The sequence below is a fragment of the Centruroides sculpturatus genome, unplaced genomic scaffold (assembly GCF_000671375.1).
Source record: "Centruroides sculpturatus isolate CEXI.00-Female unplaced genomic scaffold, Cexi_2.0 scaffold1056, whole genome shotgun sequence".
Taxonomy (NCBI): domain Eukaryota; kingdom Metazoa; phylum Arthropoda; class Arachnida; order Scorpiones; family Buthidae; genus Centruroides; species Centruroides sculpturatus.
The window spans coordinates 68,027-84,789 of NW_019385297.1; the positions used below are offsets into that span (position 1 = coordinate 68,027).

The 16,763-nt window shown below is 27.3% G+C and overlaps 2 protein-coding genes across 4 annotated transcripts in view; both read left to right on the plus strand.

Annotated features, from left to right (window-relative positions):
* The window catches only part of LOC111637320 (putative deoxyribonuclease TATDN1), a 42,098-nt gene extending 31,052 nt beyond the window's left edge, over positions 1-11,046 (plus strand). Inside the window, exons 7-12 of one of the 3 annotated variants that reach the window (XM_023382799.1) lie at positions 149-275; positions 2,193-2,269; positions 3,612-3,682; positions 7,111-7,243; positions 9,541-9,649; positions 10,951-11,046. In XM_023382799.1, coding sequence (XP_023238567.1) covers positions 149-275; positions 2,193-2,269; positions 3,612-3,682; positions 7,111-7,243; positions 9,541-9,646 — 514 coding nt within the window. In that variant the 3' untranslated portion in view covers positions 9,647-9,649; positions 10,951-11,046. Of the gene's footprint in view, positions 1-148; positions 276-2,192; positions 2,270-3,611; positions 3,683-7,110; positions 7,244-9,540; positions 10,716-10,950 lie in introns of those variants that run through there. The other 2 variants (XM_023382800.1, XM_023382798.1) reach the window with 2 other exon arrangements.
* Positions 11,047-11,821: 775 nt separating this feature from the next.
* LOC111637293 (tigger transposable element-derived protein 6-like) lies at positions 11,822-13,711 on the plus strand. The gene has a single exon (XM_023382767.1). It carries the CDS (start codon positions 11,822-11,824, stop codon positions 13,709-13,711), a length of 1,890 nt encoding a protein of 629 aa, XP_023238535.1.
* Positions 13,712-16,763: the final 3,052 nt, after the last annotated feature.

A 16,763-nucleotide genomic window follows, 5' to 3' on the forward strand; every position in this document is an offset into this window, starting at 1 on the left:
TTCACATAAAATTTAGCATCTAAAACTTTAGAATGCTATATGTATATTTAAAAGAAATTAAATTTGATATGAAAGACATTTTATATTTTCAATAAAATATAATAATTTACAAAATAATTTATGTAATGTTTTTACATTTTTCATTTAGCTATTTTGAATGCCAATTTGATATTGCTGAAGCTACACATTTGCCAATGTTTTTACATTGTCGTCATGCATCTGCAGATTTAGTAACTGTTATTCGTCGCAATAGAGATAGATTTCCTGTTGGAGTAGTAAGTATTATTTTCTTATGCTAGATTTTTTTACAATATTTACAATGAGCTTCAAAATTAATTTTATATGTGAAAGGAATCAGGGAAAAAAACTGATAAAATGACTAAATTGATTCCTGGTCACAGAATAAGGGTTTTGAAATTGATTCTGTTTAGTTATAGCAATGCTGGAGTAAAACTTTGGGAACAAGAATCTATGAGAAATATTTTTCTGACATATGTAATCTTGGGAGATATTTTGATTGGCAAGTTTGCATTAGCATTCCAAGCAAGCACTGTGTGTTTAAATAACAGCCTGTACATTGTCATGTTAATTATAAGGAAATATTAGCTGAAATTAAATATTTCTATTAAAGATTTTAGAGATATTGCATTAGTACTCAGTATAAGATATAAAATTCACATGGAAAGAACTGGTGTTTGATTTGATTTATAGTGAAGCTCACAGAAATGCCAGATAGGTAAAACAAATTTATCAGCAACACAGTCCATGGAAACAACTGGCACATCAAAGGAAAGAGTATACCAGTAAATATTACACAATGTCAATTGTGCATGGATGGGTAACATTTGGAGTAACTCTTAAAATAATGTACAATAAAAAAATAAAGATGAATGAAATCTATTCATCTTTCCATTAAATTGTCATAGAAAAACTATATGTTAGTTTTGCTTGTAAAACAATGTTTACCATGCTTGATACAGAATATATCAGAAAGGGAAACCTACTTAGAGATACACAATAAAAATTAATCAAGTAATTTATTATCTCAAAACTCTTATTTTGAACAAATAATTCATTTTCTCAGTTTTGTTTTACACTGTGCATGTTATTTAGAATGTAAAATTTACTTTACAGTCTTTTTTTTTATAATTCGTAAATATTGTTTAAGACAATGCTATTTATAATATTTACTTTAATAGAAATTGAATTATTTTATACTGTAATTTAACAATCTGTTTAATTTACTTAATCAAACAAGAACTTTAAAAATTTATGGTATATGACGAAATCTTGTATATAGTGTTATGAGAAAAATTTTTATTAAATAACAGATCCTTATCTGTTATATGGATTATTTATATTAATTCTATATGTAATTATTGATCATATAAAAATTGACAAGAATTTACTAATATGAAGTTATACACTAAATTTTTATGATACAAAATAAATAAAGTTATTGAAATGTTATTAAGCAAAGAGTAAGTGATTTTTTTAAATTATTTTAATAGCAATTGTTAAATAATTGTAGAATATTTCCAATAACTATTGAATGATTTTGTGTAAAAGCTTTTAGATACAAATTTGGTAAATGTCACATTTAGATTTTCATGTATATTTAATAGAACACTCTTAATGAATAATATTCAAATAATACTTCTATGACAGTAATTTTTAACTTTTAATTTTATCAAAAGTCTTGATTTCTTGGACATTTTTGTTAAATTTACTAATAACAAAATGCCTATATTAATCTTTGCATCTTTATTTATGGAATTTATTTAAAATTCTCAAATATTAAGAATTTTTTGGAAATTAACTTTTAAGAGATTTGATAACTATTTTCCATAATTTTGAAAATAATTTTAAGTATATATACAGTTTTTCTAAAATATTTGTAGCAAAATTTTAAGTTATTTAAGTTCTTTTTACTAATTTTATTTTCTTAAATGAATATTTAAATATCATTATCCAGTTAAATAAATGTTTACATTTTATCAATGAAAAATATTTAATGATTATGTTAACAATTATTAAATATTTAGGAATGTGAACTTCTTAATAATATTATGTTAACCTAAAAATAATATTCATGATATATTTTTAACAGAATTATTCTTTATTTGCATATAATAATATGTAAATGAAGATAAAAAATATACTGGATTTAAATTATTTTAAATTTATTTCAGGTGCATTCTTTTGATGGCACCAAGGAAGATGCCAAAGCAATACTAGATCTTGGTTTATATATTGGTATAAATGGGTGGTATGTACTTTAAGTGATTTTTATTTGTATTATTTTCTAATTGTTTGAAACTAATTTAAAAAAAAAAAAATTTGCTGCTCTATAGTATACCATGTCTCACTGTTCAGAATACTTAATAAGTATACTTTCTCATACAATAATAGAATAATATATCCTATTGTGTCAATATGTTCACATAAGAAGAATTTTATTTTACATTTTTAAAATACAAGAATAAGTTTAAGTGAATTATAAACATTACAACTATTTTATATGAAATCAGTTTAAGAGCTAATATAAAATTCAAACTGAGATTATATTTTTATATAATAACTGATGTAAGTTTGGAAATATTTGTTGTATGCTTTATATAGCTCTTACTAAAAATTTAGTTTCAGCAATTCTTTATCAATTCATTGCATTTTTAGTATGTCATTGTTGAAATACAGCTCATAATTTGATATTTTTGTTAAAAATTCCAAAAATTAAATATAAAGTATAATGACAGCAATTTATTATTTGTTCAGATTAAAAATGTTGAAACTTGTGCTGAAAAATTTAAATAATAATTTTTGTCAAATTATTTTTAGATAAATATAATTTGAAGAAAAAAGTAATATATTATAGAGAAATGAGTCTTTCATAAGGTACTGAAGGAATATATAAATTTAAAATGCATTTTATATCATGATAAATTTTCTTTTTAACAAAAATATCAAAATAAATAAATAACGTTAACCAGTGATTTAATAATTCTGAAATTTTCATAATAAGTAAACAAAAACTTAATTAATTAAATGCTTATAATATGTGAAAGAAGAAAATAATTATGACTATTTCGTAGAAATGACATTTAAGTTGAAGAATATTATAAATTTTAGAGATTTAAAGAAGAAAACATTTAAATATATGTTATTGATAAATATGAAATCATAGTATAATAATTATGGAAACTTGCATCTTTTACTTTAATCACCAATAAAAATATTTTACTCCTATTTCTAATCTAAACTTGAAATTTTGTATAATAATATTTCCAAATGTTATTATGCAAAATTTCATTAAAAAAAACTCCATTTCATATGATAAATTGTGACTTGAGATTATTTAGATAAAACATACAATTCAAAAGCTTAGCTTAATTTATGAATTTGAAACTACTTATATGAAATGCATGTATGTGTGTGTTTACATGTGGGTATGTACTGTATATACATTATATGATTTGTTTGTAAATAATAAATGTATATTTTTGCCAAGCATGTGACTATTTTAATTCAAAAATAAAACAGTACATTTATTTTATAAAGTCACTGATATGTTGTTATTAAAATTTATTTTCATTTTTGTTGTATTTTCATAGTTCTCTTAAAACAAGAGAGAATTTGGAAGTTGTTGCAACACTCCCTGCCGACAGATTAATGATTGAAACTGGTATGTGCTTCATTTAATCTAAATTAATAGTGATATCAATGCATATGCTTTAATACTTAATTAAATAACAGATAAAAATTCATATAATAAAACTTGAAAATTTTTTATTTTTGACAACTGATTTTTTTTTATGAAAGTGATTTCTAAATAGTAAACTCAAATACTCTGTTAACAACTGCATAACTATTTAAATTTAGAAATTAATAATCACTGCAATAACCTGAAAAACCAGCAACAGTACTATTTTAAACAAAGTACAAGCTTTTCGCCTGTGTTGAGCAGGCATTATCAGGCAACAAACTGTTGAAAAAACACTGGGGATTGCAGAATACTTGTATAGGGAGAAGGGTGTGTGATGTAAGATGGAAGGTGAATGGAGGGGAAAGGGAAAACTTATAATTCATAGAAAAACTTCCAAGCAGTGGGGAAGGAGTTAACATCATGATAGTTTATGGCTGAGTTATGGCAGGTGACCTTGTATATTTCCACTTGTTCCAGAAGTTTAAGGACATATTGTTTAGATGCATTTTGTAAGAGGTATGTCTCATGGAAATGTACCTGGATGCCTGGTTGGATGTGTAGATAGCCAAAGGTGTATAGGTTAAATTTTTTTTGGTGGATGTTTGATATTTTTTGAGATGTGTATGTAACAGACAAGACATAGCTCATATGTATTGTAAGCAGCAGTTGTAGCAATGGTCAGTGATGGGGATACTGTAGATGCCTGGCAGGTGGTACTTGTTGGGACAGTCTTTGGTGTTGCGGAGGAGCAAGGCAATAGCAGGTCTTTTGCAGAAGGCTAACCGAAATTTGTTTTTTCATGCAATCTCTTTGTATAGGGTGGCAAGAGACTTACAGGTGACAGCCGTGAACATTTTTTCTTCATTAGAGGGTTTAATTAGTTGGGTGGAGGCAGTCTTGGAAAATAAGTCCTCCAATAGTGTGTGGGGAGTAGCCATGTTGGGTGATAATACAAAGCTCCTCTCTTTCCTGTTTGCTAGAAGAATGAGTAATTGTTCTCCAAATTAAGGCTCTGAAAGCAGCCAATTTGAATGTGAAAAGATTATGGTATAAAGGTTAGGTGGTGGGTGAGTTTCCTGTAAACTTGCATAGATATGCATCTATGGTTTGTGGTAAGCTGGAGGTCCAGGAAATGAATGAGTGGGCATTATCCTGTTCAAGACAGAACAGGTTGAAGGGATTGTGGTTGATCATCTGTAAGAAATCCATAATGACTGACTTATGCCACCAAATTATAAAAATATTGTCTATATATCTGGTATACAAGTGAATATGGCTGGTAAAGGTTGGAAGGACGGTGGTATCAAGTTGATGCACTATTAATTTGCATAAGATACTAGATAAAGGGCTGCCCATAGGGACCCCTTTATTTTGTAGGAAAGTTTCTTTTGAATGTGAAAAGGGATGAGTGGCAGAGAAGGTTGGTTAATTCAAATATGTGTTTGTTAGTGTCCTTAGGGGAGGGAGCAGAAACAAGGTTCAATGCAAATAGAGGGGTATAGCAATTGGAAGTCCAAGACTGTGTTTTTCTCAACAGTTTGTTGTCTGATGATGCCCATTCAACATAGGTGAAAATGGTCACACTTTATTTAAAATATTATTGTTGCTGGTTTTTCAGGTTATTGCAGTGTTTGTTAATTTTTCAAATACTCTGTTGTTGAAGTAAAGTGTGATTAGTTAAACATTAAAATTGTAATTTAGTGTTTGTTAAATAGTAAAACACTCAGTCAAATAAAAAAATGAAAGTCAAAATTCAACTACAAAGCATTTGTTTATGTAAAACTTTTTCATTGTATGTTCTGTTTGAATTGTTGAGAGAAATTGCTCAAATGGTCAAATGCAAATGATTACAGTTTATTGATGAAATTTATTACATGATTATAAATACTTTTATAATTCTGAAATGTCATTTTTATGAAAATAGTATAGTTTGTTAATATTCTTAAATCTATAAAGGATATTTAAAGAATATGTCTGTAAATATATTGGCAGTAGTCTTTTTTATATATATGTATATTTAATGTAATTATAAGTATAATTTGATGATTCAAGATTTCAACTTTGTAGACTTTTGGTTTTGAATTTACAAATTCATTTCTATTTAGCAATGAAAAGAATTATGTAAAACATGGCTTCTGCTCTTACATGTATCATTACACAGGCTGTTAATAATATAGAAGAAAAATTATTACTTGTCAGGAAGGAATTAATTGATGAAATTCTGAATGTTTTTGAAAGACATGATATTCATAATTTATATGCTTAAAGTTTTATAGTCCTGTATATCTACTTTATATGCAAATAAAGAAAATATAATGAAAGATATCTGACATATAAAACTTCCTCTTATATGTCAGATATCTTCATAGATAAAGTTCATATAGACTGGCAAAATAAAATTCATCAAGAAATAGTGAGAATGTTAAGAAAATATAATAGTGCAAATCTTTTAGAAATACAGTATTCAGATAACTTAATTGGAAAAGTTTTTTTTGAAGTTACAGACACTTGTTATGAAATATTTATTAGAAGAACTAATACATATGTATCTTCATTAAAGAAGAGAAATATAAACAAGTCACTGGTAGACCCTATTGCAGTTTATTTTAGTAATCCTAATGAGAAACTTGACATTGTATATTGGACACAACAATCTGCAAGTTTCCCTCCAACTACTCATCAGTTTGATTAGAACAAGAAGTCATTCTTATCTAACAGTTAATAAATGAGCCAATTGAACAAGACTATATTAAATGAAGAAATAAACAACAGAGTATGAGGAAGTTATGTCATATTAGATGATGACAGTAAACAATATATTTGTTCAGTAATCTGGTTCATATATTTGTTGATTGGACAATCAATTATCTGTTTGAAGATAATTGATGATCCAATCAACAAATTGACTTCAAATAATAAGTTAAAAGATCAAATGTAGATTGTTGACAATGACAATTTTTATTTTTTATGCTTCTTCTGAACTACATGTATGCCACTGGTTAAGTGTATATAAAAATATAAGATGAAAATATCGTTTTTAAAAAATTAGGTTTAAAATCCTATAATTAAAATTTATATAATACCGTATAAAAATTATTTGTTGGTATAATTTGAATTTTTTTATACAGTTGACTCTTGACATGGCAAACAGTTTTGTTGGTTCTTTATGTATATTGTATAATTGAATAAATTAGCTCAGTTTTTTGAGAGTTCAATGTACAATAAATTGTTGAAAAGTTATTATTATCAATCAACTATCAAATATTACTTTATTAAAATATTTTAAACAGTTAAAATTTAGTTTTAAAAACTTAAAACTTTTCTTACAGCAATTATTATTTAGTATTAATTATTTAATTATTTTATATTGGAAGAATTTTATTTAGTTTTATTAAAAAAATTTTTAGACTCTCCTTGGTGTGAAATTCGTCCAACTCATGCTGGTGCCAAACTTATTAAAACAACTTTTCCTTGTAAGAAAAAAGAAAGATTTGAATTGGGCTTCCAGGTGAAAAGCAGAAATGAGCCAGCTAATATAATGTAAGAATATATTATTTAGACTTATGTATATTAACATAAGTTTTTGTTTGTTTGTTTATATTTCATGCAATTAAAACTTCAGTTTTATTATGTAATTGTTTAGTTATTAATATATATTACTTATATTGCTGAGAGCATTGTTTTTATAATTTAGTTTTAATCCTGTTACTAGTATTTACTTAGTACAAAAGTTAAAATTTTAATTTTGTTTTCATTATCTACATTTTTCTAGTTAGATAAAATTAATTACACATTTTACTTTTTAATTCATTCGATTATGCAAAAACTTAATTAAAATTTATTTCAGTATTTATTAAAGTATTTTATTTGAAATATCATCAATAAATTATGTAAATATTAATGATGGTAAATTTTCATTGGGTAGAAATAATTGAAATTTAATTATACTATATTTAAGATAATTTATCTTGACATCAAAATAGTTAAAACTTGATTTGGATGAAATTTATAATTTTAGAATTAGTCTATTACAATCTGTATTTCACTTTCTACAGAAATTTCTGAAAACAAAACATGAAATTTTAATAAGACATTTCCTCAGTGTAAAGCTATATTTATGGAACCTTTATGTCATGTTTTATATAAATAAAAAAACAACATAATTCTATAAATATATACATATTTTTGAGTTTTATAAATAAAACACAATATACCTGATTGTTCGGTGTATAAAATTCAAAACCATGCTAAATAAATAAATATTTTGTTTAAAAATAAAAAAATTCCAAAATACTTTCACTTTTTTTTCAGCCATCTACTTTACACTTAATTGCATTTTTCGTGGCTATTTTAATCAAATTTTGTTATTTTAATAGGTAAATGATATTAAAATATTTAATTTAAGATCTTGCTTTCATTTTACATGACTAAAATAATTTGATATTTTTTTTTGAAGAAATTATACTTGCTGCTTTTGTATGGGCTTTTAATAAATCAAATTATGCAAATAATGAAATAATGAATGAAATGAAAAATTAATGTCCTGTAAATTGTGTGATTTATAACAATTGTAATGTCAGTTGTGGAGCAGAAACTATGATAAAAGGAATTTTAATTTTATCTTTGTATAAATATAGACATTTAAATTTATTTCATCCAAAACAGCATTAACTAGTAAAATCTATACAGCTAAATTGATGAACAGTGTAAAGACAAAAGATCCTTTGATTTTAGCAAAACTTATACATAGTGAATATTACAAATTTCTATTCACTTATTTCAATAAAATTTTATTTAAATAAATAATAAAATATATAAATTTACAAAATTTAAGAAAATTTGTAAAAAGACAATACAAAAAAATTCTTCTCACTTGTCCTTTCACACATACATGAGGAAAATAACAGTTCCCAGCGGAGTGACCTTTCATTTGAGACTACTCATTCACCACAATATGTAAAAATGTTAAAGGTTCCTCTAGCAATGGTACAATATTGTAGCCTTAAATGAAAGGTCCACTCAGTTATGAAACTGTTACTTTTCTCATGTGTGTGTGAAAGGACAAGTGAGAAGACACATTTTTTTGTATTGTCTTTTTACAAATTTTAATAAATTCTGTAAATTTAAGAATTTGTGTCCTGGCAATTTCTTAATAAATAAAGTATGTATTATCTAATATTGTTATTATATTGAACATTGTGTTATTTTTTTACTGGAATTAATAATTTGGTATTAGATTAACCAAATAATTATATAATTAGATTCTTTGACTAGATTCTTTGATTAGATTCTAGAAATATTGATGATTAAAGAATCATCAATATTTGGTTGATTCAATAATAATCAAGATAAGCAAAAACTCAATGATCTATGATTTGAATTTTAAAAGAAAATTCTTTAAAAAAAGTTCAGTTAGTTAACTGAAGGAAACACATGGCTTCTTTATCTTTCTTCATCTTATGTCTCTTTCACACCTCAGGAACAAACTGTCTTAGCCATGGCAATATATATAAAACATACTAGCAGATCAGAGCCTACAATAAAAGGTTGACTCTAACAGAAGATTGTTCCTGAGGTGTAAAAAGGATGCAAGATGAAGAAGCCCTGTGTTTTCTTTTGTTAACTTCATGTGAAAGAATTTTCTCCTAAAATTTAAATATTATATCATTCTGGCTGTTCACTAGTTTTATTAATGATCTGTTATGTTTAGTTTCTTTCATATGGTTTAGAATAACTGAAAAACAGAAGTATTTTTAAATAATACAAATTTAGATTTATACTTTCTGTTACTTTTATGTTTTAAGCATAGTTTTAATCATATTTAAAAATTTTTATAGTCAAGTTTTGGAAGTAATGGCAGCAGTCAGAGGAGAAGACATCGATGAACTTTCCAACATTATGTATGAGAACACCATTCGTGTCTTTTTTTCAAGAGGAAAATAAACGGTTTGTTTACCCCTGCCATTTAATATTTCATAGATTAATAATGTTAAAGAATGCAGTGTTTCATGTCAAAATAATGGAGAAAAATTGTTGAGAATAGGATATGTTAATATACTGTTAAGATATGATTGATGCAAATTAGTGGCAGGGGTTAAGATTATTAATGCATGGTCAAAAATAAATGCTGTGATAATTCATTTAATTCTAATAAATAACTTGTGATGTGGTAAAAAATAGTTATAATATCCATATACATTGTGATTACTGTGTCATTTTAATGCCCGTCAGATAACTTTCACGGGCAATTTATAACTGTTATCATCATTGTATATTCATATCATCAAAAAAACTTTTCAAATTGTCATAAAACAGAAGCGCAGCTTCAAACATTATGCATCTTTATAAACTCTCTTATATCAAAATTCTGTTAAAATAATATTTAAAAGAAAAAATGACTAACTTGCTTATAATTAATTCATACTTCATTATTGTATTGTTGTGCAGTAATGTCATTACATATATTAGATACAAAAATTATAGTTTCTTAAAAAATTCTTGTTAAAAATATCATAAATTTTGTTATGCAGGATTAAATTGTAAACTCTTGTCTTTCATTCTTAAAAACCAAATATTGATAAATACAAACATTATTGTGGTAGAAATACTTACATGCAATTTAAATAATGCAAACAACATTGATTAAAAAGTGTTTCAATGTGACGTAGATATTCTTTTGTGTTCAGAGATTAAGCTTGCAATGTGAAAAATGCTAGAAATAAACAGAATTTTCTAATAATTAATATTATCCTAATTTTAACGTCTTACTTTTATTTTTTAGAATTTCATTTTGTACTTTTACTCTTATTATAATTTTATAAGTTAAAATCAAGTCTTGATAATTTATCAGATTATTTCTTACAATTTATATACTTTATAGAATATTTCTTAACATAATCAAAATTAAATATTCATGTATTGTAAAAATTAATAATTGTAATTATTTATATATCTAAAATGATTTAGAATGACATTTGGAGGTCAATATAAAGAATTTTTGATCAAATAAAATTTCTCAATAAATACTTTGAAATTTTATTTTGTCATTCATAAATTGTTTATGTAGGCCTTTATGAATATATATATATAGATAGATAGATAGATGCTATATTATTTTTATATATAATTTATTTTATATAATTAAAATCCAATTTAAAATTTTAAGAACTTGTAAAAAAATATTTCAAATTGAATTTTTTAACATTTCTTTGAGTTTTTCTTTTTAACTGAAAATTATTTCTTCAAAGGAAATGTTTGATGTTGAAGAAAAGTATCCTTGCAACTTTTAATAGAGAAGAATATTTTGGTAAATTTTCTATATATTGTATGTATTCAATCGCAGAATTACAATATCAATAAAAATATTTAAATTCAAAATATTTCAGAATATTGTTCATTAATTTTATTTCAATTCCAACAGCACATAGTAATGGTGTTTAAATGCTATTTTGTTATAATTATCAATGTAACTATATTATTTAATAATTAAGAAAATTTAAGACATTTTCTATGTTTAAAGAAAAACTAAATACTGCATTTCTGAATATTTACATATTTTACTATACAACATTCTATTTTATTTTAAATGACATGAAATATTTAAAACTATAGGGTAAAGATGCCTATTATGAGATAGGCGCCAAATATGAGATACCGAGGTTTTGGCCAAACTATTAACGGCAACCATTTGGCGCTAGTGTCACCCGAAGCGTCCTGGCAACACCTCAAAACGTATGTCAGTGCGTGCCGGCCAGAGGCACTGTTAGAAGGTGGTAGTGCGAATTTTCATAGAAGTACGAAACAAGTTTTTTCACATTAAATGTTTACGAGGTATTTAACAACGTTATTATTACGCTAAATTCTTTTCATTTACATTCATTGTATCAATTATACGGTCAATTTCACGATATTAGTGTGGTACTGTTGTTTTCTTTGTCAGCAAAAAAGTAGGAAGCCATTTCGTAAAATTTGGATGTGTTCTCAATATGAGACACGTGGGAGTTCCTAAAATGAGATATCTCATATTAGGATACATGTGTATCCTAATATGAGCTATCTCATTTCATATGTGAGGCGAAAGTATACGTATTAGTTTAAGTTATTTTTTATATATTTTAGATGGCTCCAATTAAAAGGAAAACCTGGGATCACCATGCCATGATACGAGCCGTGAATGCAGTGCGGAGCAACCAAATGGGTTACTTAAAGGCATCAAAACAATTTGGTGTTCCTAAGGGTACCCTAGAGCGCTACGTCAAGAATGATGCTCATGCTGAAGTACTTGTAAAGGTTCGTATGGGAAGACATCCAGTCTTGCCTGACCATTTAGAAGTAGAGCTGGAAAAATATTGCAAACAAATGGATCGACGATTTTATGGCTTACGTCTGAAGGATATTAAGTACATGGCGTTTCAATTGGCTATCAAAAATAATCTTAAACACCCCTTCAGCTTGTCTAAAGCGTCTGCTGGCAAAAAGTGGCTACGTGGTTATATGAGAAGGCATCCTGCTTTATCAGTTAGAACACCTGAAGCAGTTTCTGCTGCAAGAGTGAAAGGGTTCAACCCTGTTGCCGTCAATAATTTCTTTGACTTATATGAGCCAGAAATTGAAAAGATAAAATCCTCTCCACATAGAGTGTACAACGTTGATGAGACCGGAATAACAGTAGTACAACATAAACGGTCCAAAGTCGTCAGCGTGAAAGGCGAGCAACAGGTTGGTGCGTTGACATCATTAGAAAGAGGCAAACTAATGACCGTAGTGACATGCATGAACGCTTGTGGTAGCTATGTGCCACCATTGATAATTTTTCCAAGGAAAAATATGGGCCAAGAACTAATGGACGATGCACCTGCAGGTTCAATAGGCGATTGTCATCCCTCTGGTTGGATCCAAACACACCAATTCACAAAGTGGTTTCAACATTTTATAAATTTTGTAAAACCAAGTGAAGATGATCCAGTTATTTTGATTTTAGATGGCCACTACACACATACACGCAACATTGATGTAATAAATTTAGCTCGAGAAAATAATGTAGCTATTGTTTGCTTACCGCCACATTGCACGCACAAAATGCAGCCCATGGATGTGGCGTTTATGAAACCACTGAAAACTTATTACGCCCAAGAAATTGAAACATGGCTGCTAAATAACCCTGGACGCACAGTGACCAACAAATACATAGTTAGATTATTTGGCATTGCTTATGAAAAAGCTGCAACTATGAGTAACTCCGTCAATGGTTTTCGGAAAACTGGATTGTTGCCTTGCAATCGCCATATTTTTACAGATGAAGATTTTTCAGTTTTTAATGATGAAGATCAACGTCGAGATGTACTGAATGACCAGACAGATAGACCTTTCCAGACTCACCACGTTTCACCTGATCATGGAGTGTCAAATGAGAATCAGGGGGATCATAGAGCCGAACGCTATGTAACCCCTTCAAATGGAAATCCTCCTGATGAGAATCACGCATTGGCATCAAGTGCTGGCTTATATGAAAATCCAATGCCTAGCACATCGTCTCATGTCTCACCTTTTGCACTTAAGCCAATACCCAGGCTGTCTAGAAATGATTCTGCCAAGAAAACCAGGGCTGGATCAGCTGCCATAATTACTGCTTCTCCATATAAAAACACACTTATAGGATGTTTAAATAAAAAAAAAGAAAAGGAAAATAAAAAGAATCAGAGGAAAAGCTCTAAGAATGCAAGCAAAGAACAGCAGACAAAGAAGAATAATAAGAAAGTTGCAAAGAAAAAGAAAATTAAAGAGCCGGACACTTCCAGTTCTGAAGATGATAACGTACCGGAGCTCGCAGATAGCAGTAGTGATGATGAATCATATGACGCTGAATGTCCATACTGCAGTGGGAGGTTCTCTGAAGACACGAGAGGAGAAAAATGGGCTAAGTGTCAAAGTTGTTTCAAGTGGACTCATGAGGACTGTGGAGAAGTAACTGAAAATCGTTTTTTGTGTTCTTTATGTTTAGATATGTAAGATTTGGAATCCTTTTGAAGAGATCTCTACGCTATCTATATTTGTTGATTTTTGATATTGCTTCAAAAGTGCCATTATAAAAATCGCTGTAATTATATTTTTTATCTTTGATTAATAATTAACAATAATTGATATCTCCTTTATTTTGAAGATTGATGTTAGTGTACATTTAATTATTAAGTGCAAATTAAAAGTGTGATTTTAATTGGGTATGTTTTGTTTTTCCATTTGTTATTTATACTATAAACCTGAAGGAACCTAATATGGGATACTATCTCATATTAGCAACCCCTAATATCTCATAATAGGAGACCATTTACCTAACACGCAATTTCGGACTTTTTTAATTTTATCTAATATAACTAAAAATGTATTCTACTTAGGACTAAATAGCAATTATATTGCTAAATATATTAAATTCACTATTCAAAATTGTAATTTGTGACACTCCAAGTGTAATAGTTATTTTTTTATAGTCAAAAATAAAAATGGTATCTCATATTCGGCATCTTTACCCTAGTTTCTTCACACAATAATATAAACATCTACAGTCAATTGCTAAATGGTTGAGATAGGATCACATCCAGGATTGACTAATCCTAGATATATCAGACTCTCTCTTTCATTACTTGTGACTCCATTGCAGGTTTGGCAACCCAAAATGGGTATCGAATATGCCCTGTTAGTTCCCACAAGACAAAGAATTAAAAATTGTATAGCCAATTCAAAAATTTTTTACATTGTTAATTAATTTAACAGCTTTTCATTAATAAAATTATACAGTGTGCTAAAAGACATATCAGAAAGCTATTGAGTATTTTATATAACAAACAGAAATATTAATTATGAAATAGACTGATATTATTACATCACTTATAATATAGTAGCCTCTCATTATATCATGCCTTTTTGGTCCCCAAATTTTAAAAGCACTTGAGTCAATAAATTCTAAATTACCAATTGCCATTGAATTCTTTTTGCAATGAAATATGGCATTTTATTCCTGCTATTGTCTTTGAAACTACTACTGTGGATGAACCAAATTCATCAGTATCTAAATAAGCAAAACAGGTGGATAGATCTATTATCATTTTATGCTTCCTTTTAATATTAAATGTTATTTATTGGTTTTAAGTACTGTCTCTTCATTTACAAGTCTCTGTGAGTTCAGAATTTTTTAAATTTTCAATTACTGTGTTTTATAGTTTTTATTGAAAAATATAAATTACACATTTTTAATTAATAAGCGATTATGAAATATATTGATAGTACTGTATAATAAAACCACAACTGATATTTTATTTTTATATTGACAGTATTTGTCTTTAAATGTCATTGTTGAAGAAACAATAATGCTAAATGGGCGTCCGTGGTATGGATGTTTATATAAATATCAATTAATATGATATAACCACAAATAAAATTAAGTATTGAAAAACGAAGCTTATTTTATATCAGAAACATTTTCTGATGAAAGAATACAGGATAGAGAGTCTATAGCATGTATAATCTGTTTAGTATAAGACCAGAATTTTCAGTACTCTGTTATATTGCACTTTTTCTTTGTCTCCTGACAAGCACAACGTTACAAGGGGCTACTGTATTTGATTATTGAGCACTATATGTAGATGGTTTCATTGATAAATTAAATATGAATAAATTATGTTATAAAAGTGCTATAATATAATATTTAAACTTTCCTGCATTTCATTTCTAGAGAGTTAATATTTTGTCTTTAATAAATACTGTACAGAAAAAATATTATACAGTGTCAAAGTAATGGATGAATCGACTTTGATATCATAAAAATTAGTCACAAAATACACTGATTTTTAAGAGGTATTTTGATTGTGTATTAATATATCAACATTCTCTTTATAATTTGAAAATTTTATTTGTGAATATTAAAAATTTTTTTTATTTAAAATTTTCTGTAGCATTTATAAGTCATGTTCTTGAATTTTCTATTTACAATTGCTAAATACTTACTAAAAGTGACAGATAAGAAGGATTTTTGTATAAATATTGGGGGTTCTTTGGAAAGTAATTTCATTGTTTTTTTCTTCCACAAAAAAAAAAATTTATTTTATATATATATATATTTTATTGAATTGTACATTGACTGTTTTGGTCAGATACCCATCATTCTGGTAGTAGCATGATTCCACATTCATAAAAAATTTGATCTTTGCTTACAAAAACCTAATTCAAGTGATTTTTTTTACATCTTTATTTGAATAAATGTTTTACCGTTTAAAAAATTTTGTAAAGACTGGAACAAGTGATAATCCAAGGGTGCCAAGATCTGGCAAATATGATGAGTGGGGTAGCACATCCCATCCAAGCCATAACAGTTTCTGAAGAGCTACCAAACTTGTGTAGATCTGGCATTATCATTGTGAAACACTACATTTTTCTGTTGACCAAGTTTGACCTTTCCTGTTTAATGATATCACTCAGTTTGTCTATTTGATAGCACTACACTTTCCAATCAATTGTGGAATTGTTCGGTAGAAGCTCAAAAAAAAAAAAAAAAAAAACTTAAAATCCCACCAAAGAGAGCATCTCTTTCTTTAAGAACATGTGGAACCCATATATCGAGCTTTGAAACGAAACCAAGTCATTTCGAGTGATCATAAACAGTTCAATTCAACAAATTCAATCTCCTAGCAAATTCTTGTATTGTTATTTGGTGGTTTGCTTCAATCAATACCTTTATTTTGTCTTCATCAGCTTCAACTGTCCTTCCAGAACGTGATGCATCTGTAATATTGAAATTGCCAAAATGAAATTTTGTGAACAAGTTTTGGCACTGTTGTCCTGTCAACACATCTTCTCCATGCTTGTCACATAATTTTTTTCTTGCTTGAACATCATTTTTATTTTTTTGGTAATAAAAAAGCAAAATATGCCAAAAATGCTGATTTCGATTATCTATATTTTATGGGACACCAAAAAAGAAGAATTGCACAGAATCAAAAATTTTTTACAAGTCTTGAAATGTCAGTTGTCAAAATATATAATGGCAATATGGTTTAAGTTGAAGTTGTAT